Source organism: Pseudorasbora parva, chromosome 7 (assembly GCF_024679245.1).
Source record: "Pseudorasbora parva isolate DD20220531a chromosome 7, ASM2467924v1, whole genome shotgun sequence".
NCBI lineage: Eukaryota > Metazoa > Chordata > Actinopteri > Cypriniformes > Gobionidae > Pseudorasbora > Pseudorasbora parva.
In genome coordinates, this window is record NC_090178.1 from 46,799,760 (window position 1) to 46,821,744 (window position 21,985).

General features: G+C 39.7%; 1 protein-coding gene and 1 pseudogene across 1 annotated transcript in view; one reads left to right on the forward strand and one right to left on the reverse strand.

The window, feature by feature from the left end:
* The window catches only part of ascc3 (activating signal cointegrator 1 complex subunit 3), a 327,642-nt gene that overhangs the window by 167,182 nt on the left and 138,475 nt on the right, over nt 1-21,985 (reverse strand). Inside the window, exons 12-13 of the mRNA XM_067449368.1 lie at nt 9,796-9,972; nt 9,642-9,713 (exon numbers count right to left, since the gene is read on the reverse strand). Coding sequence (XP_067305469.1) covers nt 9,642-9,713; nt 9,796-9,972 — 249 coding nt within the window. The remainder of the gene's footprint in view (nt 1-9,641; nt 9,714-9,795; nt 9,973-21,985) is intronic.
* LOC137083965 (5S ribosomal RNA) lies at nt 2,163-2,279 on the forward strand (annotated as a pseudogene).

Sequence of the window (21,985 nt, forward strand, 5' to 3'; positions counted from 1 at the left end):
GCACATACAGATGCAATCACTCAACCCATTCATCTTGTCAACGTATGCATGGAGATTGAATTCCATCTCTCACCGGCATTCCTTTATATTCCACCTCTCTCAGAAGCCACAGAGCAGTCCTACAAAGATCCACAGAGACCTCTGCGGCAAATATTATTTATTAGACTTTTTTCATCATTGCAAAGCTGTGAGAAAGCAGTCTACAGTAACTGCTGCCTCCGTAAGCGTATTAAAGTTCCATCTGCCTCGTGTCTGCCAACCGCTGGCCCGACAGGGGGGCTAAGGGGGCATTTCATAAAGAAAATTCAATCCATCATGCTCCCACATGAAATTAATATATGTCACAGCCACTTCTGACAATTTAATATCAAGCTGAGAGAGACGCTCCCCACTGTACTGCGCCGCAGAGAAAAAGGCTACGATCTTTTCAGCTCACTACCAGTTTCAACTCGCCAATTCACTTTCCATTTCACTTATGAATGATTTAGCATTTAGGTCTGAATGCAATTTAATCGTGGGAGCACATTAAATCATGAGTCTTTCAAAATAACAGATTTTCTCCCAAAAATGTGAGGGTAGGAACGCTAAACCGGTTACAATAGCCGTTATTACATATAGATTCATCTCTGAAATCTGACTGTTGCAATATAGTTAACAAACACACACACACGTCATGAAGTCAATTCTGTATTAGTGTGGCAAGCTGCTACAGGGCTCAGGGACAACACCATTTTCTTTTATTCACTGAAGAAAAATCACTTTATGCACAGCCTCTCAGGCTTATTACTTACACCGGCCCCAAAGCATTTGAAGACTGAAGCCAGACTCCACTAGACCCCTGAAGGTGTGCTGTGGTATCTGGCAACAAGATGTTAGTAGAAGTTAACTTTCCCCAAAGCATCACACTGCCTCCGCCGGCTCGCCTTCTTCCCACAGTGCATCCTGGGGACAGGTGTTCCCCAGGTAAGCGACACACACACACACCTGTCCATCCACGTGATGTAAAAAAACATGTGATTCCTCAGACCAGGCCACCTTCTTCCATTGCTCCGTGGTCCAGTGCTGATGCTCACGTGCCACTGTTGGTGCTTTCGGCGGGGTCAGGGGTCAGAGATCACCCTGACTGGTCAGCGGCTATGTCGCCCCATAAGCAAGAAACTGAGATGCTCTGTGTTTTCTGACAGCTTTCTATCAGAACCAGCATTAACTTCTGGAGCAGTTTGAGCTCCAGTAGCTCGTCTGTTTGATCGGACCACACGGCCCAGCCTTCGCTCTCCACGTGCATCAATGAGCCTTGGCCGCCCATGACCCTGTGGCCGGTTCTCCACTGTTCCTTCCTTGGAGCACTTTTGATAGATACTGACCACTGCAGACCGGGAACAGCCCACAAGAGCTGCAGTTTTGGAGATGCTCTGACCCAGTCGTCTAGCCGTCACAATTTGGCCCTTGTCAAAACTTCTTCTTCTAACACATCTACTTTGAGGACAACATGTTCACTTGCTGCCTAATATACCGCACACACTAACAGGAGCCGTGATGAAGAGATCATCAGTGTTATTCACTTCACCTGTGTAAGGTCTCCTACAGTAGAATTAAACATTTAAAGCTGCAGTTATTAAGCACATACGACACTTTGGCATTCAAAACTACCTTACCCCAAACTGCAACAATAAGCTCATGAAAATGTATAGTTTGAGTTTTGAGATTTCACAGGAAATGTCAGGTTGGGGTCAGTCGTCTTTGTGTGGTTACGCCTGTGAACAGAAAGAAGCAGCCCTGGCTACTGTATGGCGTGTACTGAGGATGCAGCTGCTTTTAAACTTGTCATCTTGACGGCTGCTTTTAATCTAGAAAGGTCTGAACAGAAATCATTGCTGACATCTGGGGAGTCGCATGTTGTCAAAACCAAGAAACCTTGAACTGCGAAGAATCTGCAGTCCAAAAGGGAAAGCAGCAGAGCCCATGCTAAAACGAGAGTAAATATCAGCATGGCTTTTGAGAGGTGGCGAAGACTTCTTTTTTCCTTCTGGAAATGCTGGGTACACACAAAAAGAGTTTTAAAATGTGAGAGACCACAAACATGACAAATTGAAATCATAGATTTAACCGTTTTGTTCATCTAGTGTGTGAAGTGCCGCAATGTGACCAGGAAAGCACACCACACCAGCAGCCATATCACCCTGCAGCACAAGACTGGTTTCCCACTGAAGCTAAGCAGGGTTGAGCCTGGTCAGTACCTGGATGGGAGACCAACTGGGAAAACCAGGTAGCTGCTGGTAGAGGTGTTAGTGAGGCCAGCAGGGGGCGCTCAACCTGTGGTCTGAATGGGTCCTAACACCCCAGTATAGTGATGGGGACACTATACTGTCAAAGAGCACCGTCCTTCGGATGAGACGTTAAACCGAGGTCCCGACTCTCTGTGGTCGTTAAAAATCCCAGGATGCCCTTCGATAAAGAGTAGGGGTGTAACCCCGGCATCCTGGCCAAATTTGCCCAGTGGCTCCTGTCCATCATGGCCTCCTAATAATCCCCATATCCTGATTGGCTTCATCACTCGGTCTCCTCTCCACCAATCAGCTGGTGTGTGGTGAGCGTTCTGGCGCAATATGGCTGCCGTCGCATCATCCAGGTGGAGCTGCACATTGGTGGTGGTTGAGGAGATTCCCCCCTTCTATGTAAAGCGCTTTGAGTGCCTTGAAAAGCGCTATATAAATCGAACGCATTATTATTATTATTATTATTACCACACACAAACAGAGTCCATTCACAAATAACAGAGTCCTGCCTGACAACACAAATCTCGCATCAAAACATCTCAAATGTATACAAACATGGTGGACGACCGGCAAGAAGAAATTGCGCTTGGAATGCTTTTTATAGAAAATTCACGAGAAGTAAAATGTTTAAATGAAGTCATGGAGACAGTGTGAAAATTAACTTTACATTTCTGTCGGCTTGCTTTCTGATTGGGTATTGTTTCGTGTGTACCCAGCATAAGACATTTGAGTGGCTCAATAGGTAGCTAGATTTGTAATGTCATTTGATCTGCGTAATCATTAAATCTAAATGTTTGTAACATGATTTATTTTAATACAGTTGCATTTGGTCAGAACAAAAGTGACAGATGTTGTTCAGATGATTTTTTTCTCATACTTTTTATTGTCAGAGACGCTTATCATTCGTCGACCTCAATTATGGCTTGAAACATGTAAGTAGCAGCAACTTTACAAGTCCGCTCGCTCTAATATTAAAGGTCCGATGGCGTGAGTTTTTTAAACATTAATATGAGTTCCCCTAGCCTGAATATGTCCCTAAGTGGCTAAACATTTCGATCGGTGTAAACCGAGTTCTGGCTGTCTTTCTCTGCCTTTGGGAAACTGAGAGTCCAGACGAGCTGATCTTGAATCACTCGTATATCTGCAATGCACACTTGCCCAAACTGCCGTTTTAATGACGCTGCTCTAGTAATTATGCTCAACAGAAGCTCTTACTTCTAGACGCACCCTAGCGGCAGCAAATCTAATCTGCTCGCGAGTGTCGTCTAGCAACTCTCAATACCCTTCTAAGCTGTAATCGCCTAACTCTTGCCGGGCCAATCACATCGTGTATAGAGTCGGTGGGCGGGGCCATAATGACAACGGCCGAGTTGCGTTTGCGTGCTTCTAGTAAAAACAGAAACTGGCGAACGGCGGTCTTTCGAATCAGCTTTGACCGCGACTCTGGAAGACTTGGAGTTAAGCTTTTCTCTGAGAAAAGAACAAAGAACGGCACTGAAGTCATTCTTAAAAAGGGAAGATGTGTTCTGAGTTTAGCCGACCGGATACGGCGAATGTTTAATCTTTCAGCGAGCTCTGCTTCACCTTTGTTGCTCTGGTTGGTTGTAGCGCTATCCTATCGCGTGGAGAGGGAGTTTGAAAGACAACCGTTTATCCGCGCCTCAGCTCTCAGATACATACAAAATAAACTCACGCTCTCAAAAACTCGGTAGAATAACACTTCCTCAGACATCTTTCCCCAGATCCGTCACTCTGTCTCTCTCTCGTCTCGACTGGCAGTGAGTGCCGCTGCTGCTCGCGCCTCACTAAGCCACGCCCCTCCGCACATAATTCATTTCAAATGCAAAGATGCCAGCCAATCACAACAGCGGGTGTTTTCTAAACAGAGGGCTAATATCAGTATAGAAAAAATACCTTTTATTTCTAAATTATGACATTTTTTTATGTAAAAACCATACTAACAATATAAGTACATCTCAGGAAACATTATAAAATAATAATAAAAATCCATGCCATGGGACCTTTAACCTAGATAAATGTGCGCTATTACTATTAGGCTCATTTCTGTGTTTGCTCACTGTCATACAGGCGCTAAAGCGGTCACTTGCATTTAACTTCAAATACTCATTTTAGTCATACAGATAAGAGTACTGCAAACTGTAAAATGTCTACTTTTTATTTCTGTAAACTCACAATAACAACAACACGTGCTTTTGTAAAATACTAAAAACGATCAGGATGCACTTTCTGCCGTCTCTGTGAACAAAAATGAACTGAAACTCAGCGTATACTTGCCTCACAGACATGAGATGTATACCTAAAGAAAGCTTGAAATGTCTGCTCTTAAATGAACCAATTAAAATGATTATGTTATCTGAATGAAACGCGCATATAGGCCCATCCACTACTGTGGAGATGAGTTGATTTAATCTCTGCAGTTGAAAACACAAAAAACATTATTAAAATGTTTAGACAGTCTACTTGCTGTTTTTCTCACTCCACATTCATAATCATTACGCTAGCCGGGTGCGCTGTGGTGAGCTTTATGCATGCCTTTGAGCACTGATTAGGCTGTTTTCTATATAGGCAATTAAAGGCTAAATTATTATGATTTATGGCTCGTTAATATAAACGCACAATTAGTTGACTAATGGCTAAATGAACGACTACTAGCGCGACTAGAAAAATCTTCAGTTGAGGGCAGCCTTACATCAGACATGCAACAGCAAAACTGCCTAAGTTACTGAATGAAATAATGAAATGTTGAACCCACAAAGAGCTATAGGACTGTGAAGCTTTGTGGGTGTTGATGGACTTGATCTACTCCATGTTTTGATCATCGTTCTGAACCTGATCCAGATGAAGTTTTGAAAATGAAGCCCCTCTAAACTGATGGACAGTGTAAGATTAGATTAGACTGTATATACTGCACTTATGTCCATGCCCAGAATGTATAACCTGGCCTTTAGAGGAAGAAAGCATCTAAAAACTACACAAAAAAACACAGATAAATCAAACAGAAGACGCAAGCTGGAGACGCACAGAGCATTTGCAAGGTGGGAGGTTATGCGGTGGTAAGAGTGGGGTTGTTTGGAGATTTATGAGATTTAGAAATTGAGTTCAGGACGAGGCACAGGGCACAATATACCACAGCACAGCACCGCAACCGCAGAGCCTGTGACCTTCAGCGCTGGAATACAGGAATGATGATTTTCAATTAAACCGCTAAACCTTCCCAAGAAGGCCTTGCTCACAGCCTTTCATTGTGTTTCTCCTTGAGAAGACACTTCCTGAACATAGTCAAGAAGACAAATGACGATCAGGTGCTCAGATCAAAGACAGCGATACATGCAGTCCGTGGACATGCGGAAATAAGGCTCTTCCCTCATCCTCCGCATTGAGGTCACCACGTCTCATACTGTTAACACTCTGTCCTCTGGACATTAACAACCCCAACACGGACACATCTCTCACACACTCTTATTTTTAGTTACTGAACCAATCAACAGATTAGAGCAAACACTGGCGATGTGTGATGTGTGTTGACTTCTGTAGGATTGAGATCTGTTTTGGGGGTTTGTGGAGGGAGGATTGGGATTTACAGATGAAGGTTGGGGGAAAAACATTATATGGCATACATTTTATGAACTATTATATTACTTTTATGTGCTTTTTGAAGCCTGACAGTTACAATCACTATCCTCTCGTCCCTCATCCTGCTTCGCGGATGAAAACATCTATGGGCCAGATTTACTAAGAGCAATGCAAAAAATAGCAAAACATATACTAAGTGCACCAGCGCAAACCCTCTTTTGCCGGTAAAAAACTACTGTCGGGATTTACTAAAGACACGCTGTGAAGAATTAGGGCTGAAATGGCGTGGACAGGGTTATTTCTGACTTATTTTTAACTTAATGAATATGCATTTGTAGGAGTTTCCCTTTCAGACGCAACATTTCCGTGAGGAGAGCAGTGTTCGGTGTTATTAGTTACTGTAATTTAATTACTTTTCCCTTGAAAAAGCAAAGTAAGGGATTACTCTTATTTTTCTGTAATTGAGTTACAGTTACTTCTGATGTAATTGAACTAAATACTAAATATAATTATACATAATTCAATAGTGTACTTAACATCAACATTTAAAGTCTAACTTTAAAATGCATTTTTTTATGTATCCGTCTCGCCTTTTATGTACTCCGGTCAGTTAATAAGAGAGTAATTTATGTAGTTTTATATTATTTATTTGAATGTATTAAAAGAGCCGTTTAACCTTAATGTCTAACCTTGAATTGCTTTACTCGAGGTTGATATAGGATTTAGAAAGTAATTAAAATGTAATTAGTAATAAGTAATTAAATACTTTTTGGAGAGAGTAATTTGTACAGTAATCTAATTACACTATTGAAGATGTAATTAGTAACTAGTAATTAATTACTTTTTTAGAGTAACTTACCCAACACTGGAGGAGAGTATTTAAATGAATCATGGGAGGTGATTTACTAAGGTTTGTGCTTGTCGATTTACTGGTGTTTGTGCCATTGTTTACTGCCCAAAAAAGCATGTCTAAATCGCTAGACGCTAACTGTTAGATTGTGTTGGTCATTATAGAAATGATCTGGCAGAGTTCTTTAATATGAGGATCGTCAGTAGATCACACGCTGAACTTTCCACTCCAATAGGTGCTTTAATGGGATTGTGCTCTCATGCTAATTTGCCCTGTTTAGTAAATCTGGCCCTATGTGTTTTAAGAGGGTGAACTATTACATTCATTATGCTCCAGAAAAGCAAATATAAATTTATTCTGGGACACTGTACAAGACATTTACAAAGTCAGTTTAAATCTAGACTGAAAACGCATCACTTAACTATGACATGCACACAGAACATTATCAATTTCTATTATTAAAATCAGTTAAATAGTTGTTAGGCTGCATTAACTAGGTCTGCCGGAACCGGGAACACTTCCCATAACACCTGATGTACTCGTTACATCATAAGAAAAAAAACATCTACTCTAATGTTAGTCTCTCTGTTTATCCCGAGGTTTACTGCAGTCAGCCGGATCTAGGCCGTATCCAGATCAGATGGAGGATGATTCCGTTCTTCAACCAGAAGGATAAATATCCTGAATATTCGGACCTAATCTGACTTCTGGCCTGTAATGCTGCCTGAATCATAATCATACACTGTCTGTTCGTCGGAGAGGAGGAGAACTGGCACCCCGACTGAGCCAGGTTTCTTTTTGGTTCCTTGCCACCATCGCCTCTTTTGCCTTTGGCTGTTGGCTTGCTTAGTTGAGGACACAAAATATTCAACTCTATTAATGATGCGCTGGACTGAGCTGGACGATGACATCACTGTTTTCTCCAGAGGGGCTGTCCAGCCGAAATCAGATCATAATTTTCCTGTATCAGTGTGAAGCTGCTTTGAAACAATCTACATTGTAAAAAGCACTATATGAATAACGGTATAAATAAAGGCTCCATTGTGCTACTTTATCTGTCTGATTCAGAATGAGCAGAAATCTGTAAGAACTATATATAACGTGGAAAATTGGGTGACCAGATTGCAAAACGCACAGCTTAAATTTGGCTCACCTCACAAGTTAAAGGGGTGGTTCTGTGTTTTTTTCTAGGCTTGGTTGTGTTTATGGAGCGCAGTATAACATGTCTTAATACTTTTTTTTTTTAAACGCCGTATTTTTCTTATATTTGACCTTTATTCCACACTGCCATCTCCTCTGTCCTTTGAACGGCTCGTTTGCTTGCTTCTTCTATGAAGCCCATCCCTCCGAAAAACACAATGGTCTTAGATTGGTTAGATGGCCAAATATAGCTTTGTGTGTATTTATTGGCTGAAGTGCAGGGATGCAAACGTGTATGGTCAAAAAAAGAGCGAGGTTATGATCAGAATGATGTGCTTAAAGCAACACAGAGTCAGAGTTGCATGTCCTGGTCAGCACAAACGTTATTCTTGTTCTTGCCACCTCGAGAAAACAAACACATTTCTTTGTTCTTGCAGAGTATGTCCCAAGTTTTCCAGTAAGCATGAGCACCAGTGCCTCTGACGGCACACGTCTCCGTGTCATTGAGTGATACTTTTGGAAATTTTTTGTAATGTTTTAGCCTGGTTGCTATTCACTGCTGATTTTTTTTTAATTTCTGCTTTTGAGGTCAGAAAAAGATAGATATAAGGTGGAATAACATTCATAGCATAATACTCACTACTCTTGAGTACTTTTAAAAGGGCTACTTTTACTCCTACTTTGAGTAGCATTTAGGACAGCTACTTTTACTTTGTACCCGAGCAACAGCGCAAAATCATTCAGAATATTTTGAAGGCATAACAGCAGAATATTCTCTTTCATGATGAAAAAGTAGAGTCGATTCTAGACAAAAATTAGGAGAGATTTTATCGTAGTTTTGTTTTTAATGCAAAACATTTTAGTCTTGTCTTTTTTCGTCAACAATAATGCATGTTAATTTAGTCTTAGTCAGCATTTTTGGACAATTGTGCAGTCTTGTCATCGTCTCGCCTTAGTCATGGGAAAAAAGGTAGTTGACAAACATATTCAGTCTCATCTCGTCTGACGAAATGAACACTTTATTTTACTTTATTTTTATTCATATTTGTGTCTGCGCGTTTTCTCACCCGAGAATAATATTATCCACGTGATATTGTTCTTCTCAACATGAAAATGTGAAACAATATGAAATGACAACCATATACCGACTCAAGTGTATGTGTACGTTTGGCATGATAACTTCATTAGCGCTCATTCATCGCGCTCTACTTTATTAGCGTTTTTTTTTTTTCACACTCCTTGAGCTTATAATGCTTCTGTTCTTTAGATCTATATATTTTATTTACACATGTTGTTTAATGTTTTAAACTGAAAAAACCTTAAGATATGACGTAAGCTTGTTGTGTATAATGCCTAATCATAAGATTGTTCAGAAATGGGGACAAAAACTTGATGACAAATCTTTTTTCTCTCTCAAAATTACTTCCTTTAAATAAACAAATATTTGAATATTTGATTTTTTTAAGTCCAAGTATTCAAATACAATATTTTGGGAAAATGCCCATCTCTAGTCTCTGGACATCCCTTTATCCTGGTAGCAAAGCTCGCCGGAAATCGCCAGAACTTTTGTTTGGAGGCATGTTTTAGTTTAGTTTTTTTTCTTGAGGAAATTTGCAGGGAGTGAAGGCATACAGTAGAAGTAACAAATTTAGGTCTGAATCAGGGTAATACTGAAACGAGAAAGATCACAATCAAACCTCTTTTGTGTTCTTGACCTCACACTCCAGTTATAATATATATTAAACTGTCCGCTCAATGATAAGAAAACAACTGGACATTACCTGGTGACCCGCTTTGATCTGCTCCAGGACTTTGTCATAACAAACCTCCTCCATGTCATGAAGCTGCTGAATCTGTGACGAGAACATAATTACAGAGACTAAAATACAAGACATTTTATTTTGCATAGCACGAGATTTCTTGGCTGTTGGGTACCTTATTTGTAGTCTTGATGCCAACAAAGTTCTGGCCAAGTGGAACAGGACGGAAACGACTGTCAAAGTAGAACAATCCAATGAAAGGGTTCACATGCAGGAAAGACGCCACATCCAAGTAATTTGGCAGAGTTGCAGAGAGACCAAGTATGCGAATCATACTCTGGGTGGACTCCACCTGAAGAAAGAGGGATTTGAGGTGTTAAGAGTTTTCTTTTTGAAGGGTCTCTTACAGTACATTCCCATACACACATTAAACAGCTGTGATCATACCAGATCTGGTCCAGAAACCAGGTGCGACTGTCCAAACATTTACTATTGATGGGGAGAATTTGCATTGACAAAATCCAGTCGTTTCAATAGGAATCCACGCGAGAGGGAATTGTAGGTTAGGGCGAAACAACTCAGATTTCACATCGCGTGAAAACGTTTTTCCAAGCAAATTCACCACAGTGACCAGCAGAAAGCTGCTTGGTTAGTGAGTGACTTCTATGATACACACACTATTGACGACAGACCCGTTTGCAAATAATGCAGCATCAGGCAGCGCTAAAGTATATGATCACGTTATATGCTATTAAACCAATCAAGCATGATAAGACGTAAAAAAATTAATTCATTAATTCTATGCTGGCTGTGAAACTTCTGTCTGAGTGAAAGACAGACAGAGGCGCACGCACGCACGCACGCACGCACGCACGCAAAATTTGTGTGCACAGTAAGTCGCTTCAGACAGCATGCCGGTCGCATTGAGTTCTCTGAACAGAGAAAAACACACAAACGTATGCCAAAATGCCTGCTTTGTCGAGTATCCTCGTAAGCACAGTCTTAAATGACTTAAATAATGATCATACAAAGTCCATGGGATTTGTGTCAGATCCGCACCATGTGTGTCCGGTCTTAAAGTGACAGCAGCAGTGACTACCAGCAACACTGTGTAAAAACCTTGTGGCGACTTACAGAAAACGTTTGACCTCTGTCATTGCCAACAATGGGTATATAACAGTATTGAGATTAACTTTTGCTAATGACCAAATACTTATTTTCCACCATAAATTGCAAATAAATTCTTAAACAATCAGACAATGTGATTTTCTGGATTTTTTTCCATCTCATTCTGTCTCTCATAGATGAAGTGTACCTATGATGAAAATTACAGGCCTCTCTCATCTTTTTAAGTGGGAGAACTTGCACAATTGGTGGCTGACTAAATACTTTTTTGCCCCACTGTAAATTTGCTATTTATTATGATGGGTTAAGTTTAAAGATTGTTTTAAGTTCCCTTTAATAAAAAAAAAGATGATAACTTGTAATTATACTGTAATGCTGAATATCTATCATTTATGTTTAAAACATTAGACATCAGTGGCATGGTACTTCATTCATAAAAAGATGACATTACAACAAAAAAATATATTAATGATAAAATAGCACCTTTATGGGTATCTATAATGGCAAAAATTGCTAAGGCAGCTGGCTCCAGTTTTTAGAACAGAGCTATTTTTACAGCTAAAATATGTTCGTATTTATATCCAACACTGCAATTATATAATGAAGTGCAGATGACAGTATCTGACAGCCGTCACAGTAATACTTCTTTTGACAAGTATCGCCACCGTCTCACACTGCCAGATGTGCTATTGTGAAGATAGAATTAAAGTTTTGAAAAATAAACAACTCAAAACTAATGACAGTCAGCGCGTCTGAGACAGAGAGGCGGCTGCGCTATCGGTGGAGCTCCTGCGGTGAGGCTGACAGGGAAGATTGGTAAGGCCTTTAATATGATGCAGTAGCTGTCTGTCCAGGTAATCTAGATATCACACAGCTAGTCCCTATTTGTGGGTACAAAGAATGATGAAAACACTCATAGAAAATCCCTCTCCCAGGCTCAGTGCGAGCTCAGGTCACCTCCGCGAGAGCTCAGGATCTGCAGATATGGAGAACTGATCTCTCGTCTCAAACACACATTCTCCTGTTATGTTAGGGATCAAACGAAGCAGAACTGAGGCAAAAGCACTGAGCATACATTTCAAACACACAACATAAGACAAGTCACACTGAAAAACGAATATCGTCACACTGAATTGAGTTAAGCTTTCCCTTACAATAAAACACAGCATGATTTAGGGCTGAACTATATATTGTTATCGTATCTATATCTAGATCTGAACTTTCAAGATATACCTATCGAAAAAAGCAACGATATAGACGATATAGATTTCCCGTCCGCGCTCGCCCTGCATACAACTCTGGCAGTCACAACAAACATCCGTTTTACAAGTGCCCTTGAATACTAAAGCCAGCGCGCACACACTACCAGGGACGTGGGAACTATATATTGTGTGTGTGTATGTGTGTGTGTGTGGGGGGTGTTCCATGGTATATAATATGTATATATATGTATATATATATATTTTTTTTTTTTTTTGTATGTGACAATTATTTCTCATAAATGTGACTTGCAAATACTAATACTGTGTTTGACCCCCTTTCAGAACTGCCTTAATTCTATATTAGGCATTGATTCAACAAGGTGCTGAAAGCCTTATTTAGAAATGTTGGCCCATATTGATAGGATAGCATCTTGCAGTTGATGGAGATTAGTGGGATGCACATCCAGGGCACGAAGCTCCCGTTCCACCACATCCCAAAGATGCTCTATTGGGTTGAGATCTGGTGACTGTGGCGGCCATTTTAAGTACAGTGAACTCACTGTAATTTTCAAGAAACCAATTTGAGATGATTCAAGCTTTGTGACATGGTGCATTATCCTGCTGGAAGTAGCCATCAGAGGATGGGGACATGGTGGTCATAAAGGGATGGACATGGTCAGAAACAATGCTCAGGTAGGCTGTGGCATTTAAAGGAGTACTTCAGCGCTGGGAAGATGAATCTGTATTTAAACTGGGTCCTCAATGTAGTAGAAATGTGAAATTATTTTTTAATTTGGTGCCTTCTAGACTGAGAAAAGACAAAACATTTATTTTTGTCTCATGGGGATGAAAGACTACAATTCCCAGAATGCTTCGCTGCCCTATGAGGCCATTCCCAAAGCGACCAACTTGATTACAGTGACTGAGTTGGAGAAGACACTACAATTAAAAACTGAACGTGTCTGTTCAATATAATGAGTGAGTCACCGCGCGAGTATCACAGCACTGAGCGCTAACTGCACAAGTGAAAAAAATGAGCTGATGAGGTCTCGTGATGAGAGCTGAGGTAATCACGACTACACTCGCGGCATACGTTCACAACGCGAGTTCAGTCTGGCACGCGTTTCAGTTCATGCCTTTGCAAGCTTAACTTTCATAGAAATTAATTTGAGAAGTTAGAAGACTTACATTGCTCACCATAGCTCCGTTTAAATGAGTGCCTGTAGCTGAGCTCTCCCTGCGAGCTGAGTGTAATCTCCCATCCCCCATGCGCAGATTCAAAACATGCGGAAATGGCTCCCTCTGCTGCCTGTAGTCTTAAGCCTTTGGTCAAACGTTCCTCCTATGATGCAAATATCGTCAATTTGCATCATAGGAGGAATTTTTCCAGAAATAAAATGCATAAATCTCTTGTCTCAGGGGGATATGAGGGGGGAAAGCACATTCATTTGAATATACTCCAGGGTTTCTACTGATACAAAGCCATATGCTAATCGCTGAAGTAACCCTTTAAACGATGCCCAATTGGCCCTAAGGGGCCTAAAGTGTGCCAAGAAAACATCCCACACACCATTACACCACCACCACCAGCCTGCACAGTGGTAACAAGGCATGATGGATCCATGCTCTCATTCTGTTTACGCCAAATTCTGACTCTACCATCTGAATGTCTCAACAGAAATCGAGACTCATCAGACCAGGCAACATTTTTCCAGTCTTCAACTGTCCAATTTTGGTGAGCTTGTGCAAATTGTAGCCTCTTTTTCCTATTTGTAGTGGAGATGAGTGGTACCCAGTGGGGTCTTCAGCTGTTGTAGCCCATGCGCCTCAAGGTTGTGCGTGTTGTGGCTTCACAAATGCTTTGCTGCATACCTCGGTTGTAACGAGTGGTTATTTCAGTCAAAGTTGCTCTTCTAACAGCTTGAATCAGTCGGCCCATTCTCCTCTGACCTCGAGCATCAACAAGGCATTTTCTCCCACAGGACTGCCGCATACTGGATGTTTTTCCCTTTTCACACCATTCTTAGTAAACCCTAGAAATGGTTGTGTGTGAAAATCCCAGTAACTGAGCAGATTGTGAAATAGTCAGACCGGCCCGTCTGGCACCAGCAACCATGCCACGCTCAAAATTGCTTAAATCACCTTTCTTTCCCATTCTGACATTCAGATTGCAGTTCAGGAGATTGTCTTGACCAGGATCACACCCCTAAATGCATTGAAGCAACTGCCATGTGATTGGCTGATTAGATAATTGCATTAATGAGCATATATATGTGTGTATGTGTGTGTGTGTGTGTGTGTGGTATTTTGTATTTTTTTGTTGTATGTGATTATATTTCATAGTTTGAACTTAATCACTCCATTTCTTTTCTAATGAAAATGGACTTCCATGCATTACAACGGTGAGGCTGAGTAACATGCCAAAGATAAAACTCAGTGATAGTAAACAGAGTTTGTTTAAATCACTAACCCTAAGTACTGTAAGAGAAATGACACAATGCTCGCCTTAAAAAAACACAACTAAGAAGATAAAAACCCCAGCTCTTCTTTGGAGCTCAGAGACACTGCGCTGCATCTACAGTTGTTGGATGCGATCCCATTTCCTCGGCAGGACCGTATAATGATGCTGGCCTGTGGCAGGAGGAAGGTCAGGCATGCGGATCACCCTTACGGGTCCATCCTGCTCTTTTGTGGTCACCCGAGGACAGCTAGATCTTGGAAGGCCATCTGTTGTGCTGGTTTACTGATGCCTTCTTTATAGTCTGAACACGGTTTCACTTCATAGTGCCTGGCAAAAACTGGCACATGACACACCTGCCTGCAGCACGCCAATGGGTGTCTCTCTTGCTTCAGGTGACATTTGAGGCATTATGAAGCTCACTGAAATCTGACTTGGCATGGCTTCATTTTTACAGAGATCTCAGCTTTTAAAAACCTTCTGAAAAAAGTGAAAGAGCAGTAATCATCCCACCTGGACCTCATTGATTAAAAGAGCTTCTATCAGTGATTTGAAAATTATTGGTGACCGGGTCAAACACACGGTGTGGTTCTCCAGCGTTGTGCGAGATTGCAAAAAAACTGTCCAAAAAATGATTAATCTATATAAATAAATAAAAGTTATTCACACATCCCACAGCCAGACTATCATTCAAAAGTTTGGAATGACTACGATTTTTGTATCTCTTGAAATACGGCTTCACCAAGGCTGCAAAAAATAGTAATATTGTGAAATAATATTACATTTTCAAATAACTTACCTAGTGTAATATTTTTTGAAATATAATTTATTCCTGTGATCAAAGCTGAATTTTGAGCATCATTACTCGTCTTGTCACATGATCCTTCAGAAATCATTCTAATATGAGGATTTCGCCCTGAGATGGATATAATGATGGATTGACCATCTGTATGTCTATCTATTTATCCATCCATCCATCCATCAATATATATGTCCATCCATCCATCCATCAATATATATATATGTCCATCCATCCATCCGTCCATCCATCCATCCATTCGTCCGTCCGTCCGTCCGTCCGTTCCGTCCATCCGTCCATCCGTCCATCCATCCATCCGTCCATCCATCTGTCCATCAGTCCATCCATCCAATATATATGTCTATCCATCCATCCATCCATCCATCCATCTTTCAGTCTATGTCCATCCATCCATGAATCCATCAGCCGTATGTCCATCCATCCATCCATCCAAATTTGCCCACTGGCCTCTGTCCATCATGGCCTCCTAATCTTCCCCCTATCCTGATTGGCTTAATCACTCGGTCTCCTCTCCACCAATCAGCTGGTGTGTGGTGAGCATTCTGGCGCAATATGGCTGCCGTCGCATCATCCAGGTGGATGCTGCACATTGGTGGTGGTTGAGGAGATTCCCCCTTCTATGTAAAGCGCTTTGAGTGCCTAGAAAAGCGCTATAAAAATGTAATGAATTATTATTATTATTATCCATCCATCCATCCATCCATCCATCCATCCATCCATCCATCCATCCATCCATCCATCCATCCATCCATCCATCCGACCACGCATCCATCCGTCCGTCCATCCGTCTGTCCGTCCGTCCGTCCATATGTCCATCCGTCCATCCATCCGTCCGTCAATCAATATATATGTCTATCCATCCATCCATCCGTCAGTCTGTATGTCCATCCATCCATGAATCCATCAGCCCGTGTGTCTATCCATCCATCCATCCATCCATCCATCAATATATATATGTCTATCCATCCATCCATCCGTCAGTCTGTATGTCCATCCATCCATGAATCCATCAGCCCGTATGTCCATCCATCCATCCGTCCGTCCATCCGTCCGTCTGTCCATCCATCCGTCCATCCGTCCGTCCATCCGTCCGTCCGTCCATCCATCCATCCATCCATCGATCCATCCATCGATCCATCAGTGCGTCCGTCCGTCCGTCCATCCATCCATCCATCCATCCATCCATCCATCCATCCATCCATCCATCCGTGCGTCCGTCCATGCATCTGTCCGTCTGTCCGTCCATCCAGCCATCCATCCTTCCATCCGTCCGTCCCTAGTATTATTGCGCACACTGCTGGGGAACCGGTCAAACACATGGTGTCTTTATTAAAAGTGGTTCCCCAGCTTTGTGCGCAATAATACTAGGGACAGACAGACAGGAAGACATATAGATAAATATAGTAAGGGTGGGCCTGAATAGTTTAAAAAACTTAGTTGGTGCAGGATGTTGTTTTCTGTTTTCAGGTTCACGTGGCTGTTCTAGATTGCATTTCTAGATAACATTTAGAAGAGTTGTTTTCTCAATAGAATTCAAATAGGTCACATTTCATCAGTGTCAGGATAGGAATGGCTATTGGAAATCTCATCACACTTTTCATACGCATGCACAAATAAGCCAGGTTTCAGGCATGTTGAGCTGATAATTGGCCTTTTCAGTTCGTACGGGAACTTAGCACTTATAAAAGCTCTGAAACGCATGATGTAAATACCTAATAAACAGCCTAACCCTTAAAGCGTCTTTACAAGTTAAGGCTGCTCTGTGCCAGCTCAAAATTCAGTGTAAAGATGCAATGCAGCATAAAAGCCAGATTAAATGATGCACTAGTATCAAAGTATGCAGTTATAATTGCTGTGCCACCTCTGAGCAGCATTAAACAGCCTGTGTGAAGACACCTAAATGCCACTTTGAAAGAGCTTCTGTGCCGCCTTTACAGTGTAAATGTGACATAATTCACTCACCAGCATATTTCTTACACCATGACCGCTAAAGTGAGAGAACTTGCGTTCAATACACAGCTCAAAACACCAAGAGGCATGGAGCGGACTGCTCTCTCGATGGCAGAGAAACGTGCTAATGCACAACAGCCGTTTACACAACAGCATTGGACACAGTGCTACAGGCCTAGCGGACATGACTTGATAAAGTACATGATTTGTGAATGATGAAATTTCCTTCCAAATGTGCAGAAAAGCTCCCTTTCAAGAGGTTATAAAGTAAAAGCTTTCAGAACTCTATTATCTCAGTGTTTGTCCTTTGAGGACTGTGTGACACTTTTACAGTAGGTCCACTTTAAAAGACCGGCTCTTTCTTTTAATAAACGACGTGGCAGAGTGCACTTTTATGTCTGTGAGGTAACAGTAATGATCTGTCTCACTGCCCTTGCAGAAGACGACCATGATTGAGGAGGGTAAAGGAACAGCATATAAATAATGTGTACAGACGCATGCCAATTGAGAGCCAGAGCTGGGATCATTGATTCTGAAAGGCTTCCAGCACATTCACAATCATGATGGCTGAATTTGGGTCAAAAAGTTCCCAAATAATATTCTCCACCATGAACTTTCTTATGCATCTATCTCAGTGGTTCTCAACTGTGTTGCAGGTGTTTTCTGACAGCACATTAAAAACAAGAACGCTAAATGGACATGAAATCCTACCCATCCTAAACATATAATCGTGTGCAGTTTGTTAGGATAGAAAAATAAACTATTTATTTCCCATGTATTTGTTAAAAGTGTGTAAACGCTGCTGGCAAAAGGGTTTACACTTCTTCAAACGGCTTACTTGAAGAGCCCATAATAATGTTGATTACCACCAAAATATAATGGGGCTAAAGGCACACCTTAAGAAAACATTTGCTTTTTACAACTCCCATAGTGTATGAAAGGAAAAAATATTAACATTAATGGAGCAATAGATTTTGTGTGAAAATAAATCATAAAAATGGTTTATTTTGTGTAAAAATCCCTAGTGATGAATGAAAGTTGACTTTACTGTACTATAGTAGGTGTGCTTAAAGCTGTTATAAATGACCCTGGACCATTAAACCAATCATAAAGGTCTTTTTCTGGAGATCAGAAAGCTGAATAAATAATCTTTCCATTGATTTTTTTATTGTTTGTTAGGATAAGATAATATTTGGAGATGCAACTACTTGAAAATCTGAAATGTGAGAGTGCAAAAAAAATCTAAATATTAAAAAAAATCGCCTTTAAATTTGTTCAAATGAAGTCCTTAGCAATGCATATTAACAATGATAATAGAGTGCCGAAGTCATGACGTCACTTTGTAGGCCAACCCGGAAGTTAGCGGCGCATGGGTTCCCTCGATCAAAAGCCTATGCTTTTTCCCCATAGACTTCTGGACAATCGCAAAAAATAAGATCTGTGTTCAACAAAGAGTTATGACCCTTACACGTTTTGTCTATCAAGATAATCTTTACAAGTGAATCCAACATGTATACCGTTTGAAGCCTAAATAAAGCCGTCAGATATAAAATGCTAGGGGTAGGCTATAAACGGACTACAGCACACAGTCGCGGATCTACGTCATCATCAAGCTTCCTCAAACTTTATTTAAAAAACACGTTCGCCCATTATGACCTGCGCTGTGTATGAACACTTATCCACTTTTTCATGAGAAATATCGCCCATTCGTTTTTTCCAAAAATGTTAGAAACTAATTGAGTTTATGCGTGCCTCTCCGAGATTTGTTTTCTCGTTTGTTAATGTTTTGTTTATTCTTTTATTATTTAGTTAGTTTATATAAAGCTTAATATTATTGTATTTGTGGCTAAGATTAGGCTATTATGCCTGATCATCGTGCCCCAAATAGACTTTAAAGATTCTTTTACTGTATTATGTTTGATTGTATGTTTGCATACCATTTGTTAATTCGCCAGAAAAAAACTGTGCTTTTACCGCCTCAGAAGCACTAATGACGTAAGCTATAAGTTAGCCGTATCAATTTACAATCGTATGTCCTTTTTCTTAGACGATTGATCATATATCGAGGAGAGAACCGCTATAAATCTGGACCTGTAGAACAGCGCAGCTTTCATTCGACGACTTGTGGTTCCACCTCGGGACAAAACAAAACACTACAGTCTCTCCACAGAAATGAAGAACTGGTAATCGGTTACTGTAATATCACAGATTTCTGTGTACAACAATATTTGGAAACACCACTATTTGAAAGGACTAAATATATAACTTTATGTATATTTATTGAAAGGTAAACTTCTAAGAACGTGAGGCTGAAACGCAGGCTAGTTTTGTATTTTTATTAAACATTTACTTACAGAATTCAAATTCAAAATTGAAACGCGGGCTGGTGAGAGCTCCTGTTTGTCACGATGACGTCTAAAGTCCCGGCCAAATGATGTAGTCCCTTTTAGCAACTTGTTAGCAACCGCCGTTTTTAAGACACAATAAAGTTAAAAAAAAAATCACAAGCAGGTTAGAACCAGTGTGTTTTATGTAATAGATCAAAACGTGAAAATATTTAGAGGCTTTGTTAACCACAGACCTTATTTCAGGCTATTTAGCAAAAACCCACTCAAAAAACCCATAGACTTAAGAGCGAGGGAACCAGAAGTGCTAAAATACTAACTCACTTCCGCGTTTTGGCCTACAAAGTGACGTCATGACTTCGGCACTCTACACATTTCTGATATAGTTACAGTATGAATTTTACAAAAAATCTTCTTGAAAAATCTTCTTGAAACATGGTCTTTACTTAATATCCTAAAGATTTTTGGCATAAAATAAAAATTTATAATTTTGACCCATACAATGTATTGTTGGCTATTGCCACACATATACCTGTGAGAAACAGGACTGGTTTTGTGGTGCAGGGTCACATATATGGTGAAAAACTGGCTGCTTAGAGCATCAACATTTTGAAGACATTTTTAAAAGCCAAAGACTCAATAAATTGCGTATTGTTGGGCCTAAGCTGCAATTTCAATGATTGATTTTAAGGGCTTTTTTGTTTACTTTTGAACAATATATATATATATATCTGTGTCCTGAAGCAAAACCAGCTTGACACACAGGAGCTCTCATAGAGCATTTACTGTACATTATGCTTTTTTATGGCAGTGAATCTAACACAACAATCCTCATCCTTAAATAGTAATTGAAGAGAGTAGGATAGACCCTTCACATTTAACTCCGCTCAAGTATGGCCGTACTTGCCTGCGAGGAGAGATATGAAAATCATAATTTAACCATCCCATAATCAATTCTGTTTCCCAAGGGTGTGTGAGTGCGCTATCTTTAGACGGCACTAAGGCTGGCAGTCCAGCTAAAATAAGCAATGCAATCTTCTAACTTTTTGATGTAAAAAAGCTTAGCAGTTGACAATGTCTGAACAAAAAATGGCAAAAACATGCATTACAGTATAGAAGCTAAAAGATTCAACAACCATAATATATCAACCTTGTTTTTTGTTTTTCCTCCTGACGAAAAAAGCCAAGTAACACTGTTTCCCCTCTCCTCCACCATCTTTTATTAATGATGCTCCTCATTTTGCTACTTCCACAGGCTGCGATCTTGCTTACTGTGCAGAGATCAATAATTCAAAGTCTCATAAAGACAGGAATACCTTCAAATTGTGTTGACTTTTGGCTCTGCCACTGCGCACATACCCTAATTAAAATAAGAGACACGGGGAAACATTTCTGCTGTGTATTGTGGGGAGAAATTCTTTGATTTTTGTGCCATTAGTGCTATTTCTTTCTGTAAACAAAAGAGACTATTGTCCACCTTACCGTTTCATAAGACCAATAAAAAATGGACCATCATGATTGGTGTGTGAAAATGAACAAAACATACAGTGGAAAGAAATAGTCAAACAAATATGGAATTCAATAGTTTCACAAATCAACGAACATTTGTGTTGGACAGAGTCATTTTGGCTGAGAGTGTGTTTGGGTCTGGTAAAGACTGGGCAGCTGGATTGGTTGACAAGAAAAGCATCATGTCTAAATATAGCTATTGCACATAATTAATATTTCAGACCACTTGACCTTAGTTTTAGAAATATTCAAACAAAATTGATGTCAAAAACAACATTGAATGCAGAAGCTTTATTGCATCAAATCTAAGGCCAACTATTTATTTGGCTGTGTTGTTTGCATTTAAATTATATTTATATCACTTAAATTATAAAAATTTGTTAAGATTAATGTTATCAACTGATAAAAATACTTTTTTCCCCATTTTTTTAAACTAATCTGGATTAAATCAAACCTAAAATTAAAATGTGTAATATGTTTTATAGGATTTGATAAAAATGTTTAAATTGAATCTCAAAACTAATCTCTAATGATTTATTATATTTTAATTTATTTACATTTATTTATTCATTTTTTATTCAAATTTATTTATTTATTTATTTAAATGTATCCAAATGTTTATTAATTAATTTACTTAAACGTATTCATTCATTCATTCATTCATTCATTCATTCATTCATTCATTCATTCATTTAAATGTATCCAAATGTGTTTATTTATTTATTTAAATGTATTTATTTATTTATTTAAATATATCCAAATGTTTATTAATTAATTTACTTAAACGTATTCATTCATTCATTCATTCATTCATTCATTCATTCATTTATTAAAATGTATCCAAATGTGTTTATTTCTTAATTTAATTATATTGTATTTATTCATTTTTTTAAATGTATTTTTTTATTTGTTTAAATATATAAAATGTATGTATTTATTAAAATGTACACATTTAA